General features: G+C 34.9%; 1 protein-coding gene across 2 annotated transcripts in view; it reads left to right on the forward strand.

Moving 5' to 3' along the window:
- The window catches only part of LOC143918730 (transient receptor potential-gamma protein-like), a 61,896-nt gene that overhangs the window by 14,851 nt on the left and 29,992 nt on the right, over positions 1-17,053 (forward strand). For both annotated transcript variants that reach the window (XM_077440750.1, XM_077440751.1), the window contains exon 3: positions 15,582-15,712. In XM_077440750.1, coding sequence (XP_077296876.1) covers positions 15,582-15,712 — 131 coding nt within the window. The remainder of the gene's footprint in view (positions 1-15,581; positions 15,713-17,053) is intronic.

Below are 17,053 nucleotides of genomic sequence, written 5' to 3' on the forward strand. Positions count from 1 at the left end.
GTGACAGCAGGTAGGACGATAGGATGATAGCCAATTTGTAGAGGAACCGTTTTTAGAATTAAATCAGATAAATAGGCAAACTCTGATAAGAAACGATCGATGGAGTCACAAATATTCAAGTATGACGAGCTGTATTAGAGATTAGCACAGAATCGAACCCGGTAGCATCTCGGCGCTAAACACAAACGCAATCCCCGAACCATACTGCTGTAATAATTCTATAAAAAAATTCTATTCGGTATGACAAATCGTTTCACCATCCAAGTCGACTCAAAAATCGGTGGGTATATTAACTGAAATAAACATAAAATTTAGCAATACTAATGAAAAACAAGTGGCATTGTGACACCATGTTCGCGCCACGTAGTCGCGATAACGCTCCAAAGCCTACAAAATAGCTCTATCCCGTTACACTCCAGCGGATCCATAACTGTCTTAACACTCTCAGTGCCGGGCTCACATTGTACGTCCCCTCTCTAATCTATTACCACCCCTAATTTCCCCCCGTTTATCTTCCGCAACGAAGCCACTTCGGGTCGACCAAATAAATTGGCCGGCGAAAGACACGCTTTCTGCAACATTATGCTACGTAACGTCTCAACTGGGTGTAATTAAATAGCCAAATTTCGATGCGCGTCGCTAATTTTCGGCCACATTAAGTCAACGCTAAAATTTTATACATTCGAAATTTAAACGTATCTTTCGGACAGAACGGCTTACTCCAAAAAAAAAAAATACGCTCACAACCGCAAAAAAAATAACTTTACCAACCAACACATCGCTTTTAAACCCATCAAAAAGTTTAATTATTCTCTAAAAAGTTGAATGTTTTAATTTAAAAGCACCCGGGCGTAATCTTCTTATTTAAATGTTTATTTTTCGAAGGAGAAAGACATTTTTCGAAAAGCTTTAACATTTACTTTAAAGCCTTTTTTAATCTATTTCAGTGGAGTTATTAATAGATTTTGTTTCGTAGACAAAAGCTTTTAATTTCTCTCATTTATGAAATGTTGTATTGTCTATTACGTACACACATGTAAATTCATATATTTTACATACATACTATATCCTCAAAATGGTTCACATCCGTTTAAAAAATCAAACATAATAAATATTTATAAATACATATAACAATTACGTGATACGGCAATAATTGCCTTTTATTTATTTATTTTATATTAACCATAGATCGATTTCATCAATGCTAAGCAACCAGAGGTCCCGAGTTGAAGCCTTGGTTTGATCTCGATTAAAAATAATATATTCAGAGTACTCTGTAATGCTGTTGATCAGACTTGATTATTTGTGTCTCCAAGTCTTGCGAATTTCTCTGATTTCAGTGTTGAAACGGTTCCCTCAACAAATTGGCAATGAACCTATTCACTATTTGTCACCACTATTTTAATATAATTTCAAATGTATAGATGTATGTATGTCCAATTTAAAAATCATAGGTGCCGCTTTGGGTAAAATACAAATTTAATATACATATGTTGCTTAAAATCATTGTGAAACTAGATTTTATTCATATATTTATTTAAATTATTTATTTTACAAAGACTTGTTGAAAAGAGTTAACAAATAGTGGCCTACATGGAGACGAGTTTTCAATTTTCGTTTTATTTATTTTCAAACAATTAATTCCCGAGTATGACCGCTTGTTTATGATGTAAGATTTATTTCATCAATTTTTATGTCAAATGAAACGGAACCGCCATAATTAAGCTTTTCTCGCAATGAGAGAGCTTTTGTCGCGTCGCAGACACCGAGATGAAGATTTTCATTTGAAACAAAAAATAAAGAAATGAAAATGTGAATTCGAATGCAAAAATCGTCTCGTTAAGCGTTAATTAAAAATGCTCTCTAATCAGCGGACAAAATACTAAGTTGAAATATTTCATTATGATTCTTTGGCGCGCGAGTAAAACTCAAGGAAAATTCATAATCAGTACCTAATAAATTATGAAGTCGTATTCTTTTCAAATAATAAAACAATTCCAATTCATTTAAAATATTCTTTTGAATGAAAAAAATGTCGCTCGTTTGCTTTGTTTTGACATTTATAATTTTATTTATTCATATACAAATTCTTCAAGGCGCGCTCGCAGCAGTTGGTCACGAAGAGCGTCTATTGTCTACTCAACGTCATGTTCGTATTTAATTACTCTAAATTAAATTCTATCATGAAAAATTACTACGGTACAAAATTTTCATATTAGGTATATACATATATACATATACTAAATGAAAACGAGTTTACATATGTACATACGTACGTGAATATTTAATCTATAATAATACATATGTAATTATGTACATATGTACATACATACATACTTACATACATTCCTACTGATTGATTGCTCCGTGTGACCAACCAATCACGAGCCCCACTGGCCATCCCTTATCCTCAATATATTTAGTTTTGAAACATCTGTAAATCACAAAGTTGTATTAGCAAAAGCAAACTAAAACTGGGTATATTATCCCATATATACATACATTCATACAATTATATACATATGTATTCAACATACATATACATATGTATTCATAAAAAAAAGGTTTTAAACACAACGTCCCTGCAAGACGCAAACAAACAAGACGGATGAAGGGGAACGACTTACACAATCGTATAAATTCTTATGCGTATGAAATTTAAATATTACACAACCCCATTATTACAAAAAAATACGAAATGAATTCGCCAGCCATTTTAAATGTTAAATGTAGGTAGAACAACGTTTAGAATTTTCCACGGAAATGAAAACATCAGTGTTGCTGTATCATCTTTTCAATAGTTTTGTTTAATTACGTAAACGGTAATTCTTCCAAAATTTCATACATTTATCTACATATATATATATATATATATATATATATATATATATATATATATATATATATATATATATATATATATGAGTTCGGTCTTTCGTGTCATGCGGGGAAGACGTGCTTCTTCCCGCTATTACTCGCTTAAACCCGGCTATTGCACGAAATTTAATCTAAAAACTTAACCATCTAATCACTTATTTTACTAATTGCATCCTAGTATAATTTAAGTGTAAAAATAAACAGCAAATCGGTCGTAAAAAGCGGTTTTATATCAGTTATTTCGAAAAATTTTGTGCTAATTTTTGTGTCAAATCTGAGCAAAAGAATATACGAACGAGATACATCTCCTTACCTGAATACAAAAAAAGGGTCCTTCAGTCCCACAGAAGCAATAAATCTTCCACATAATTGCTTCCAGCCAAAAATCTTTAACGAACTTTACTTAATAGAATAATAGCAAACAGAAACGGTGTTTCCCAACTGTCTATCAGTTCTTTTTCATATTTAAATTATATTAAAGTAATTCGTGTAATTTTATATTCTTTACTAAAGTTATTATTAAAATATTAAATTGCAAACCGCACTCACATATATAAATCCGTTGTCTCCAAAGAGGCGTCTCACGATAAAGATCTATAAAAAAGTAGTATAACAATTGCTAATCTATTATTATCATAACTAACTACTTTCACTTACAAAGTAACCCTGTTAAATGGCATGTAATAACTCATAAGTGATCCAAGTGATACCTAGGATGACTATCTGTCAAAGCTGACCACAGAGAAGAGTCTATGGCGGTAAGAACTCACTCCTTGAATGGAAATCTCTCTCAAGTACCGCCTTTTTCTCAACACATCTTGGATAAATGCGAGAAAAATAATATCCAAACCTCCAACAAGGTAAGAGTGACGATGGATGATAGCTTAGCTAATAGAAACCTGTATTTAGCCACGTACAATGTAAGAACGTTATCGAGTGAAGGAAGTGTGCTTGCATTAGAGAATGAATTAGAAAATATCAAATGGGATATAGTAGGACTTAGTGAAGTAAGACGAAAACAGCAAAACCAAATAATCCTAAAAAGTGGTAACTGTCTCTACTGGAGAGGGCTACCAAATGGTAGAATAGGAGGAGTAGGGTTTCTTATCAATAAGAGAATAGAAAGAAATATTATAGAAATAAGCGACATATCGGAACGTATATGCTATATAGTATTAAGAATCTCGAGCAGGTACACTTGTCAAATCTTCCAAGTGTACGCCCCCACATCTAGCCACCCAGACGAGGAAATAGAAGACTTCTACGAAAAAATACAGGACGCATACGATAATAGCCGTCACCACTTTAAAATAATCATGGGCGACTTTAACGCAAAAATAGGACAAAAGGCAAATACAGAATGAGCAGTAGGCAATTTTGGTACCGGCCAAAGAAACGACAGAGGCGATCGCCTCATAGAATTCGCAGAACACAACAGGCTCTTTATCACTAATTCATTTTTCAGGAAAAACACCAACAATAAGTGGACTTGGGAGAGTCCTAAAGGAGACAGAAACGAGATCGATTTCATCCTAACAAATGCCCTGCACTCCGTTAAAGACGTTAGTGTTTTAAGTAAAGTAGATATAGGTAGCGATCACAGATTAGTCCGTGCCAAGATGGCCATTAATATAAATTGCGAACGTAGGAAATTAATAAAAGGATGCAGTAACTCTCCAGATTTCGCTCAACTAAGGTCTAGGAAAAAGGAATTCGAACTCGAACTTGGAAATCGATACGGGAAATTAAACCCAGAAGCAGACATCGAGGAATTGAACACTGTAATTAGTTCGGTTCTAACCTCAACAGGTAAGAAATTAGGTGGATTCAGGAAACAGATTAAATTAAGCAAAATTTCAGCGGAAACAAAAAACCTAATTAAGCATAAAAGGAATTTAGATAGGGATAATAATAAGCAAGAATACAATCTAGTAAATAAGGAAATTAAAAAGAGAATAGTCAGGGATGTCAGGGATTTTAACAGCAAGCTAATAGAAAATACCATTAAGAATAACCGTAGCCTGAAAAAGTGCAAACAGGATCTTTTCTTAGGCAAAAACCAAATGATCGCAATCAGATCAGAGAGCGGAGTAATAATTAGGAATAGAGAAGAAATCATAGACAGAGTTTACACGTTCTATGCAAAACTATACGAGAACGACAACGGCCAATTCCCCGCTCTGGAATCGACACACGGCCAAAGGGTTCCTGCAGTATTGCCTAGCGAAGTAGAGGCCGCGCTAAAAACTGCAAAGAACGGTAAAACCCCAGGGGAAGATAATATTCCCATTGACTTACTAAAATGTGGCGGCCCCCCCCTAATTAATATCTTAGCTAGGCTTTTCAGCAAATGCATCCAGAACCAAGCTATACCAGAAGGATGGAATAACGCAACTATCATTTTAATACACAAAAAAGGCGACAAAAGCGATATCAAGAACTACCGACCCATTAGTCTACTTTCAGCGGTCTACAAGCTCTTCACGAAGGTTATTACAGAAAGGCTGAAAAATATCCTCGACGAGAACCAACCTATAGAGCAGGCAGGGTTTAGGGCAAATTTCAGCACAATGGACCACCTCCAAGTAGTTGGCGAACTAATCGAGCGCGCCAACGAATATCAACGGCCATTGTGCCTAGGTTTCGTCGATTATGAGAAAGCCTTCGATACAGTTAGTCATAATGCAGTACTTAACGCTCTAAAAACACAGGGAGTGCCGGAACCCTATGTGGGACTGTTAGCTGCAATATATAAGAATGCCACAGCTTCGGTTAAAATTTTTTCAGGTACAGATAGATTTAGCATAGGAAAAGGAGTAAGACAAGGAGATACAATCTCGCCCAAGTTATTCAATGCGGTGCTTGAGGGAGTTTTCAGGAAATTGGATTGGGATACAGCCGGAGTAAGCATCAATGGTCGCTTTTTGAGTCACCTTCGGTTCGCAGACGATATAGTTTTAGTAGCTCGTGATTCAGCTGACCTACTTATCAGACTAACACAGCTGGACAGGGAAAGTAGAAAAGTAGGATTAAAAATTAACGTAGACTAAACTAATGTTCAATAGTTATTGCATGCCTGATAGCATCCCCTTAGATGATAAACCAGTAGAAGTAGTAAATAATTATTTATATTTAGGTCAAATAATTGACATGTCTGGTAGTAAAAATGAAGAGATAAAGAGACGTATGAAATTAGGGTGGAGTGCATTTGGACGGATGAATGCTGTTTTTAAATCAAAAATGCCACTCTGCCTGAAGAAAAGGATCTTTGATCAATGCGTTTTGCCAGTGATGACGTATGGATGTGAAACTTGGACACTGAACGCCAAGATGCAAAATAAAATCCAATGCACTCAAAGAAGTATGGAACGCTGTATGCTTGGCATAACGAGGAAAGACAGGAAGCGGAACACGTGGGTGAGAAATATGACAAGAGTAGTGGACATAGTGGATAGAGTGAAGAGATTGAAATGGCAATGGGCGGGTCACGTAGCTAGGAGGATGGACGAAAGGTGGACAAAAGAAGTGTTTGAATGGTACCCGAGAGAAGGCAAAAGAGTAAAAGGAAGACCGCAAGGAAGATGGGTGAACGAAATTAGGAAAATGTGCGGAATGAGATGGATGAGTGTTGCGCAAAACAGAGACGAGTGGAAGCGTGTTGGAGAGGCCTTCATCCAGCAGTGGATGGCGAATGGCTGTAAATGATGATGATGATGATGATATATATATATATATATATATATATATATATATATATATATATATATATATATATATATAAATGAATGTCTGTGCGTGTGTCCTGAAAAGGCTCCTAAACCACTGAACCGATTACGATGGAACTTTCAGAATTTATTGTATGAATGTCCGGGAAGATAACTGTTAAAAAAAATCGCCCAAAAACGGGAACGGAAACTGGAAAAACGGGAATGAGTGTCATTGCAACGCAATAATTTCAAATGTCGCTGTCTGCGTTTTTCCGACAAATGGGAACGGGAACGTAATTTTCCGACAAACGGGAATTGCATGCGTTATTGTGGCATTACAACGCATGCTGAGTTCAGCTAGTTTTATATAAAAATTATTTTATTTTATCCATGTATAAATTTTGATTTATCCATATATAATAATTATAACCAATCACTGTAAATTTCCTATAATTAACCATTTAGCATTCAGTGAAAACATTAATTAAAAAGGTCACACCTTCAAACTCCAAAAAAGATAAATCTTAACAGATAATTTGATACTTCTGAGGATAGTAAGCCGGATCAATTAGTAACATCTATTAAACCAGTGGCGAAGCTAGAAATTTAAACTCGATGAATTCAATGGAACTTTGAAATTCTTTTTTTTATTTATTATAATTATTATTAATTCAGTTAGGTGATTCTTCCGGACACTGATTTTCCGAATACTGATTATATTTCCGAAAGAGAAATCATTATTAGGATTTTTTTAAATAAACATTTGAATTGTACATTTGATTCCCACGTTCGGAATATTTTATATGCAGAATAATCTGTTCTAATAAAAATCGGTGTACAAAGTCATTGTATCCGGAAAAATCAGTCCACAACATTCGTACGTGTACAAAATAGTTCCGTTCCACAAAAATCCGTTTACCAAGCCAAGTACATATCTACATACATACATATGTATGAACATGTATAAAATAAATAAATAAATTATACGCATAACTTTGACACAAAACTGCGATCTGTATTGCACATATACATATGTACATAATATGTGCCATGACAGGAATTCCCCTACACTATTTTTATACATACATAAGAACTAATAATTTTTCAAACATAACACAGTACAAAGAATACAGTAAAGACATCTATGGACAATCAAAAAAATTTTTGATACACAGCAAATTTGCGAGAAATAATTTATGTAAGTAGCATATTTATTCAACAAATTCGATATGCTAATAACTAGAATTTGCGAGAAACTGCCGGCAGGATACCGGTTTATTGGATCCGTCTCAACAATTAAGCTAGAAAATTCTAACAGGAAACAGTTGACTTGTGTTTTAATAACCATAAGATCTCACCAACAGCGTATTTGGCCGGGACTTGAACCCACGACCTCTCTACTGGTGTGCAATAGCTCTAACAGTGCACTACTCCGTTTTACACATATGTATGTAGGTAACTTTTGCTCTATTCACCGACATTGGTAATATAACCTAGATTTAGAACGACTGTTTTTTAATCCAATAAAAAATACCCTCACTGATAGATTCCACGTCAAAATCTACCCTTCAATGCGAAACACCCCACCCAACAGTACATACATCAACGTCGACAAAAAAATGAATACATCCAATTGAAAATTCTCAATCTCGAGACACTTCAAAGATTTGATCAACGACCGCAAACCACCCTGCCCGCAACTACCCCACCGATCTCCAAATTTTTTGCCACCGCACAGTGGGCCTCCACCGCTCCGGCAATAATCCGTTTAACAGGGAACGCCATAAGTTATGTAAACACACTTTAGCTAGGGGGCGTTATCATACCCCAGTACGGAATCGCCTTACAACCCCCAAGGGAGTTGTCGCCGTAAGCTCAACACACAGAGACCCGAACCCGATTTTTTTCCCCCGAACGACATATACATACATACATACACATATGTAGTTGTAGTAGCAGTAGTATACATAAGTACATACATACGTATACAAATATATATAGTACAAGCACTTTGTTCCCTACAAATCCGAAACGTTGAATATTCATAGAGACGCATTATTTTAATTGCACACATACAGACACGCTCACATTTGCCGTATTCATCCACATATATTTATTTCATACTTCGTAAATTAAATTTTAAGACGCGTAAAAGTCGTCCGATGGAGCTTTTGAATTTAATTAATTCTAAATCAATGGTTCGAATCACACAATGATTCAAAGTTTGCGGCGACTTTGTAACTTTATATATTGCATTATATTACATTTCGAATATTTTCACGTTGACATCGAGTGATATTACTTCGCACAAGTTAAACATTCGATTGTGTAATTAGCTCGTTTGCATTCGTCAAAGTGTGGAAATTATTGCGCAAACATGTCCCGATAACAAATCGGCGTTCACTTGACAAACAAGAAAATCTTGTGGAAAATTTTTAAATCCCCCGTTATAAAGGCGAACTTCAAGGAGAAGGACGAATCATATTTTTTATGTTTGCAATAACGATATGAGATCAAAAGAGGAAATTGCGAGTGAAAAGATACATATGTATGTATAGAAAGTGAACAAACAAGCGGTCGAGGATAAGACCAGTGCTCTTAAGACCAAAACCCACTCTTTATATAGATTATAAATTTGTAATCATATTCAAATCGTGGTAAGATAATGGGTAGCATCGTTTGATAAGGAAACGTTTAAACAATGAAATCAAATAAATTGGCAAATTTCGATAATAAAATATTGACTTGGAGTCACAAATATTCAAGTCAGACTAGCAATAATACAGATTTTTTTTTTTAATCGAGGTCGACCCAGGGCTTGAACCTGGGAGCCACTCGGTGGTTAGCATTATCGCTATCACAGACAAACATTTAATCAACATACATATATTATATCTGTTATTTATTTCTTTTTTTAATTTAGATTTTCCCATAATGCCATTACAGCATTACATGTTTCCCCAAAGTGACATTTATGGTATTAAACTTGTAAATATAAAAATTTATAGATTATAAATTTGAAATCATATTCAAATAGTGGTGACATAGTGAGTAGGATGGTTGTTGCCAATTTGATATAGGAACTGCTTCAACAGTGAAATCAGATATATTGAAAAACTCTGATAAAAACGATCGACTCGGAGTCACAAGAATCCTAGTCTGACCAGCAGTACTACAGAAATACGACAGAACAAATTCTTTTCAATGGAGGTCAACCCAGGGTTTGAGCCGGGAAAACTCTCAGTGGTTAGTATTAACGCAACCACCGAGCTATGTACATATACTGCTGGATTCAGTTGCTATACGTGAAGTTTGAAAAATATGTAGTAACATGGAGAAAAGTTCATGTTCAAGCACTTACATACATATATGTATATAAAATAGCTGAACTGAAATGTGCTATATTTACTGTATATCTCATATTGATACCACAATCCAAACTTACAATTACAAATCTCCGAATTGATCCGATTTTTTCCAACCCATAAAATGCCTAATATATTACGACGGTGCGTCGAGCGAAAATAATAAAAAAAAATATCGATGTAAACATGCAAATGTTCCCTGGAATGTCGGAAATTCAACGATTCGCGTCCCGGTCGAATTCGACATCCGGTCGACCGGTCATCGATTCCGGATTTTCATCGACTCGGCAGCCTCTCGAACCACAATACATAAATATTGAAGCCGAATGTGTGTGGATTCGAATGAAACGGCTCGCACCGAAGAACATGTATGTACATATGTATGTACATTTGCACATATGTAGGTGTGTATTCCGTCTATAATATCTCAAATACGTACATATTTACTATTGCCGCTACTGGTCGTCTATAAAAAGGCACAGATGGCGATAAAATACGGTCGAATCCGTCTGTCTGTCCGTCGTTAAACCTCAACTTGCATTAAACACCACGGCACGTTTACGACCGAAAGTCGCACATTTATTGTGATGGTTCGCGTAATGAGATATTCCTTTATATTTTCTGGTATTTTCAACGCCCTTTGTGTGCACCCGGCTCTGCCAGGGTTCATTCAGGAGTGGATAATAACTAGAGTACGGATAGCCAATGTGCCGCTTATTGTTCAATTGTTGTAAATGCTTTGTAAAAAAGGTTCGGCAAACCTTTAACAATGCATTTACAACATTTGAACAATAAACGGCACCTTGGTTATCCGGGCTCTAATAATAACACCCCCGACCGAATCATATTTTTGGTTAATTTTGAAGTGAACATAATTTCACTTTATCTTAACATACATACATCTATGTATGTATGAATCGAAATATTCATTAACAATTTGCATTGTGGGATATAGTTTTCCCAACTGCATCTATGAATGATTAGGTTGGCATGCGTGAGTTGAAGAATGGTTAAGTTGTCATCTTGTACATGTAACGTGGCGAACATTGTTTGCGTCCCTCCGTGAAATAAACAATGTTTAAACCGCCCAACTAGTCTCATATTACTCTATAGACTATATCTAACAATATAAATCAGTAATCATTTTCATGCCTTTTAAAAAATACCCCCCCTCTCTCTCAGGTCCTCCTTTACTTCACTTACATATATCTCATTTCCATGGTTTTCGCGATTAAAAGACTAATGGTAAGAACAGAAGTGCGGCACAGCACGCCTAGGTTGAACTTCCGCTGTGACAGGTGGGTCTTCATGTCACTATTAATTCATTCGACTCATAAATCATAGATACAAGTTTTTCATATATTTCCCCAAATATGGTAATCACCATTATCGATCTTGATTCCCATTGGTCGAAACATTTTCGCTGACCAATGAGAATCGAGTTCTTTTCTCCCTACTGCAAACAGCCATGAAATGAAATATTATCAAAAATTTTCTTTTTCCACTGTTTTCTACTATAAAATTGATGATTGGTGATCGCTGCTGAATTTATCTAACCAGAACCATGATGCATCATATGCACCTTGCGACCTGAACAACAACCGTTTAATATAATACAATTCTTTGTACAAACATATGTACATATGTCCTATACTCTTAATTCCATTACATGTTTTTACATGAAAAATCTTCCCCGATTGAAAAACCAAGCTATCGGCTTACGTCATGCTTAACTGCTTCCCGAGAATTTATTGCTTCTAACGAGAAAAACCCAAAAAAAAAACTATACGTACGTACATACGTTCGTAAGCACATCCATACACCAAGAAAACTTTACGGGGGAAAAACGAGAAAAAGTAGAGGCTTTCTCATTGTTCTCGCCGATAATTCGTAAGTTCTCTTACGGACTATGGGTGCGGTACGTCCCGACCAATAAAGATAACCGGCGAATTTTTGCGGTTAAACTTTTCGGCTCTGTTAACCGTTCACAAGCAAAACTCGCTCATACTATATATGTACATACGTATGTTTTTATGTTTATATACCGGAAAGTGCCGTATTCGCTATGAGCCTATAAAATTGTAATAGTTCCGTCTGAAACTTTCGGCAACAACACTTTAAAACCTTTTGCTGGAGTTCAACATGTAAATATAATATTAGAAGTTGCAATATCTAATACAGCCAATCCTTATTTTATTCATGATTTCGTCCTTTTATATTCATAAAAAAAATATTTACAGGTACATAGATTGTTGTATCAAAGAGTATTTTTAGAGCAGAAAATATTCCTATTGAGAAAAATTCTTCTGTGAAAAATCCCCGCCAAAACAAAAGACGATGCTTATAAAAATTTAACAAAGAGAAGTCTCATTTTACTTGCAGTCACAATGAAAAAATCGTCTTAATATAATATTTTCCTTGGAATTTTTAACAATTTTACATAAACAACTATATATTCTAATGAAACTTTTTTATCATGAAAATAAATACTCACAGCAACATCAAGCATCATATACATACATACATATGTATATAATATGCATATACATACATTCTTTCCTCAAATCTCAATCCCCTCCAATAGACAACCACAGAATACTATAATTATTTTACACGCACACCGATGCCTCAGTCGATATAGCAATTTGCCAGTGAACTGAACATCCGGGATTTATTTGAGATTTTCTCAATGATTACACCAGTATAAATTTTACACCAGTAAAAATATTTCAATGCAGCCAGGCATCTTCCGCTGAAATATTCGTCCTACCCGTCAAATCATCGTCTACGGTCCACTTGAATCAGCAGATTAGGAGTAAGTCACTTATAGAATATCCGATCTAAAATAGTTCATTGCAATACAAATGCTTTACTATTTTTCTATTTTTTTTTTATCTACTCATACAAAGCTCGCTAATTTTAATTATTAATTTGTACATTTTCTTAATTTAATACAAAGCTCTTGTACCCAACCCCACTTCTCTAAATATTAGCTATAATATATACATACATATACACATATGTATATATAAAAATCAATGTTTATCTGTCCGTTTGTCTCCCTATCTGTCTGTCACGTATGCGTTTCTATACCATTCAACCGATTGCGATAAAACTTACATGAGTTATTGTATGTATGCCCGCGATGGTTTCCGAAAAATTTCCCAAAACTGGGAACGGGAACGGGAAAACAGGAAGGAGTGGCATTGCAAAGCAATAATTTCAAATATTTCCGCGTCGCCACCTGCGTTTTTAGGGTAAAATAAACAAACAATTGCAAATGTGTTCGCCGCCTGCGTTTTGCCAAAAAATTATCATTACTGTAATTTTATTTGATTATTAAGTATTAATTTGAAACTGAAACATTCACTTATCGAAACACATCGAGAAAAGGGAACGGGAATTGCATGCGTTATTGTGGCATTGCAATGCATGCCGGGTTCAGCTAGTTATATAATAATGTAAATACTTAATAATAAAAAATAATCGTTTTGTCGAAACGACAACACGACAAAATCAAATTTATCCAAGACCTAAAGAACTTTTACCTTTTGATATTGACACCTACATATGTACATATATAGATAAAAGATTTCACAACAGAATTTATTAAAGTAGCTTTCCTTTCATTTTTTTATTTCAGACACTTTTATTACCTACGTATGTACATACGTATATACATACATAGGTACATTACCATGCATACTACATACTTATATTCGAAAACGAACACTTGTCCAAACTTTCAAACGCGTCGAATATATGGTTCACCTTCGGAAAGCAATTTTGAACATTTTTTTCCCCCGAGTTTCTTTTCAATTAGAATACGTAATCTAGCAAAGTGGCTTTCGACGTGTACCCACACACATTCCAGGTACATGTGAACGTGCGCGCGCGAACCCTGAAGAACACGGCAGCAATGAAGGGCTTTCGCATTCGCGGAAAATCCCGAAAAGTACACAACATCAATGGTTTCGTAAACAAGTTGAGCTCGTCTCGCGGGAGCGAAAGTACGTAACGATACGCGACAAAAACGCAAAAAAAATTACGTATTCACCGTTAGGAGCCGGTTCTTTTTACGACTCTTCCCTTATTTGTTTTCCCCCTCGATGATTGGTATGTTTTATATACCTCTATTTGTTCTACATAACCTCATATGTACATATGTACGTATGTACACGTAAACTCGAATCTGTAGTTCACTGTGAGCTTCGTGTTTGGACAAGGTGTGATGAAAAAAATCCGAGAATACACCAATCGATTAGATACTCTTCCCACTATCCATGTTTGGGTAAATAAAAGTAATATTAGTATATATGTACATATGTTACAGTCGAAGCGTATTTTCAGTTGTAATATATTTCAGCTAGCGTTTTAGGCCATTCATATTTGAATGCAATTCAACTAGTAAATTATATCTCTACAAGCGCAAATACACTATCAACAATGTGCGCCAGTTGTAATGTTGAGATTTGACAGCAAAAACAGTTGAGTTTTGACAGCTGAGATGTTTTTACGAATGCTTTAGAATTCAATAATGCGTTAATTAATGCTAGGTGTTACGAATAAAGGTAATGAGTACCGTATTACGATAACTCTAAGAATATGTTCAAAACAAAAATGTCACTTTACAGCTCAATTTACTAGTCGAGTAACGTTTTCACGAAAACCTTACCATCCAACTAACCTGGTGCCAGCTTATAGTTGAACTGTATTTTGAGTTTTAATATATTTTGACAAGTTGGAATAAAAAAGTTGTACTGACCAACAGTAACCCATCTAACACAAATTAAGTTCCTGTAATGATAAATTGGTCATATTTAAAAAAAAAAATTACAAACCATTTTTTCACAATGATCACTATCTACATATGTACATTTTTTCACATTTTTTCACTATCTACATATGTACATATACGTATACGTGGCAATAATAATGAATGGGGTAGGCCGATTTTTTATGAATGGCCTACCAAAGATAATCAACTTTAAATGACATCTTATATTTGCATCAATATCTGTCCAAAGAAGACAGTAATAAAGAATGTAAATAAAAATATCGGATCTAAATAAATAGGTATTAAGTTATCCTCGAATTTGCGAAACGAATATTGCGTTTCAAAAGATATTACCCACAGTTTTTGTTGTTGTTGTTTTTTTTTCCTTCGCTTTTGCGTAACGATATCTTCTTATACTTGGCGGGATTTATTCAAATGAAAACTCTTCGGCGCTCGAAGAATTTTCATCAAACGAAATTGAAAAGTAATTTCAGCCAGTTTTCGCGAAAAGCAAACCGACTGTAATCGCCAGATGATCCCGGAGATATTTACTTATTTTTCAACTTGATACTCCGCACGGGCCGACCTCGATCTAATTGACTTTCGAGGACTTCGCGTAAACCTCATCCGCAAACGGCTAACTTATTTAACAACTGAAAGTAACTCAAAGGCTGCCATAGTTGAAAGATGTATTGACCGTGCGCAGACGACTTCGATTATGTCCGCATTCGTCTAAGGACCACTACAGACGGTCAACAAGTACGAGCCCAACTATCATGTTTCTTCGATATCACTTCCTCGATATGAAATGCTTTATTAATACTAATGCTAATCTTACTATTAATTTCATTGCAGAGACATAGCATCCACGGCATGATGGAGGAGGAGAACGTTGTGAGACCGCATCAGGAGATGGCTCAACTCTCTTTGGATGAAAAGAAGTTCTTACTGGCCGTGGAAAGGGGAGACGTCGCCTCCACCAGACGGTCAGTTCTGAAATCATTTATTAATGTTTCCATAAAATTACATAAGATTTATTTAAAGTTTGGCGCCTAGTGAATTGTCGTTCACTGGCGACGAATGGCTAACGGCGTCTGCCTAAGAATAAAAGGCGTCTCCGTCGGTCATAAAATGCATAAAATAAAAAATAATTACTAGAATTTGCTCTCCAATCTATTGAGATTCATCTGAGAGCAGTTGACACTAACTCAAATCACCCTACATAAAAGTTATAAGTCCTTGACGCCAATAAATTCAACGATAAATTAAAAATTTCAAATGAATATCCAAATATACATATATACTCTTATATTTATTTAACGTTTTGGACCATTGTAGCATTACAGGAAGAACCTAATGCGCTACAATGGCCTACATAGTAAAATAAGAGAGGGAGAAAACCAAATTTAAAAAAATTAATAGATAGAACAAAAAGCAAAAGCAAAAAATTAAGATACAAAAAAAAAATTGAAAATAATACAGCATTTAACACAATCATAAAAAACTTTATAGTAATAATTAAAATTAAAATAAATGAAAATACAAATAAGGGAATGTCTTGCACCTGCAGCCTGTTCCGACAAATAAGAACAAGCTACAAATACAAAACATCCCTGCGAGGCCCAAATGGAAGAGAGTGGATTAAAATATATGTAGGTACTATGTTTTTCTATATGTCTGGACCTTAATATAAGAAGCCCCTATGACAAAATTTGACAATTCAAACTAAATTTTGGAAAGGGGCCCCTTGTGAAACATCAATTCTCGTTAAATGAACTCTTCGTTTCTATACTCGACTCTTTAGATTGGTACTAGGAGTAGGTATATGAAAGATGTTTAACTGATTGAAATGAATTAAATTCATGCAAACAAATACATGCAGCTGTAATAAACATAAAATTATTAATCTCATTCAAAATTGATGACTAATTATATTCACGTATAGAAACGAAGACTTGCATTCAACGATAATTGGTGAAACCAGGCCCACCGATTGGAAAGTACTTAAATTATATTTTTAGTGCCAGAAATTCCTTCAAAGTATAGGTATGTAAAACAAATTAGATATATGATCCAGGTCAATATAATAATGCGACATATTTTTCACCAATACAAGTGACAATATAACATGAGCACTTCTAGCATTAGGTCTAGATTAACATGTACGAGTACATACGTATATAATAATAAATATATTAAACTGGAAACCAACTTTGAATGTTTTTTTAATACATCATTTAGTTCGTTATTGACTCATTGTGGACCACCTGAATTTTCCGAATACTCTATGTGAGTCTGTTTATTTTTCGCGATAAAATAAGTAGATT

The sequence above is a fragment of the Arctopsyche grandis genome, chromosome 11 (genome assembly GCF_051622035.1).
Source record: "Arctopsyche grandis isolate Sample6627 chromosome 11, ASM5162203v2, whole genome shotgun sequence".
NCBI lineage: Eukaryota > Metazoa > Arthropoda > Insecta > Trichoptera > Hydropsychidae > Arctopsyche > Arctopsyche grandis.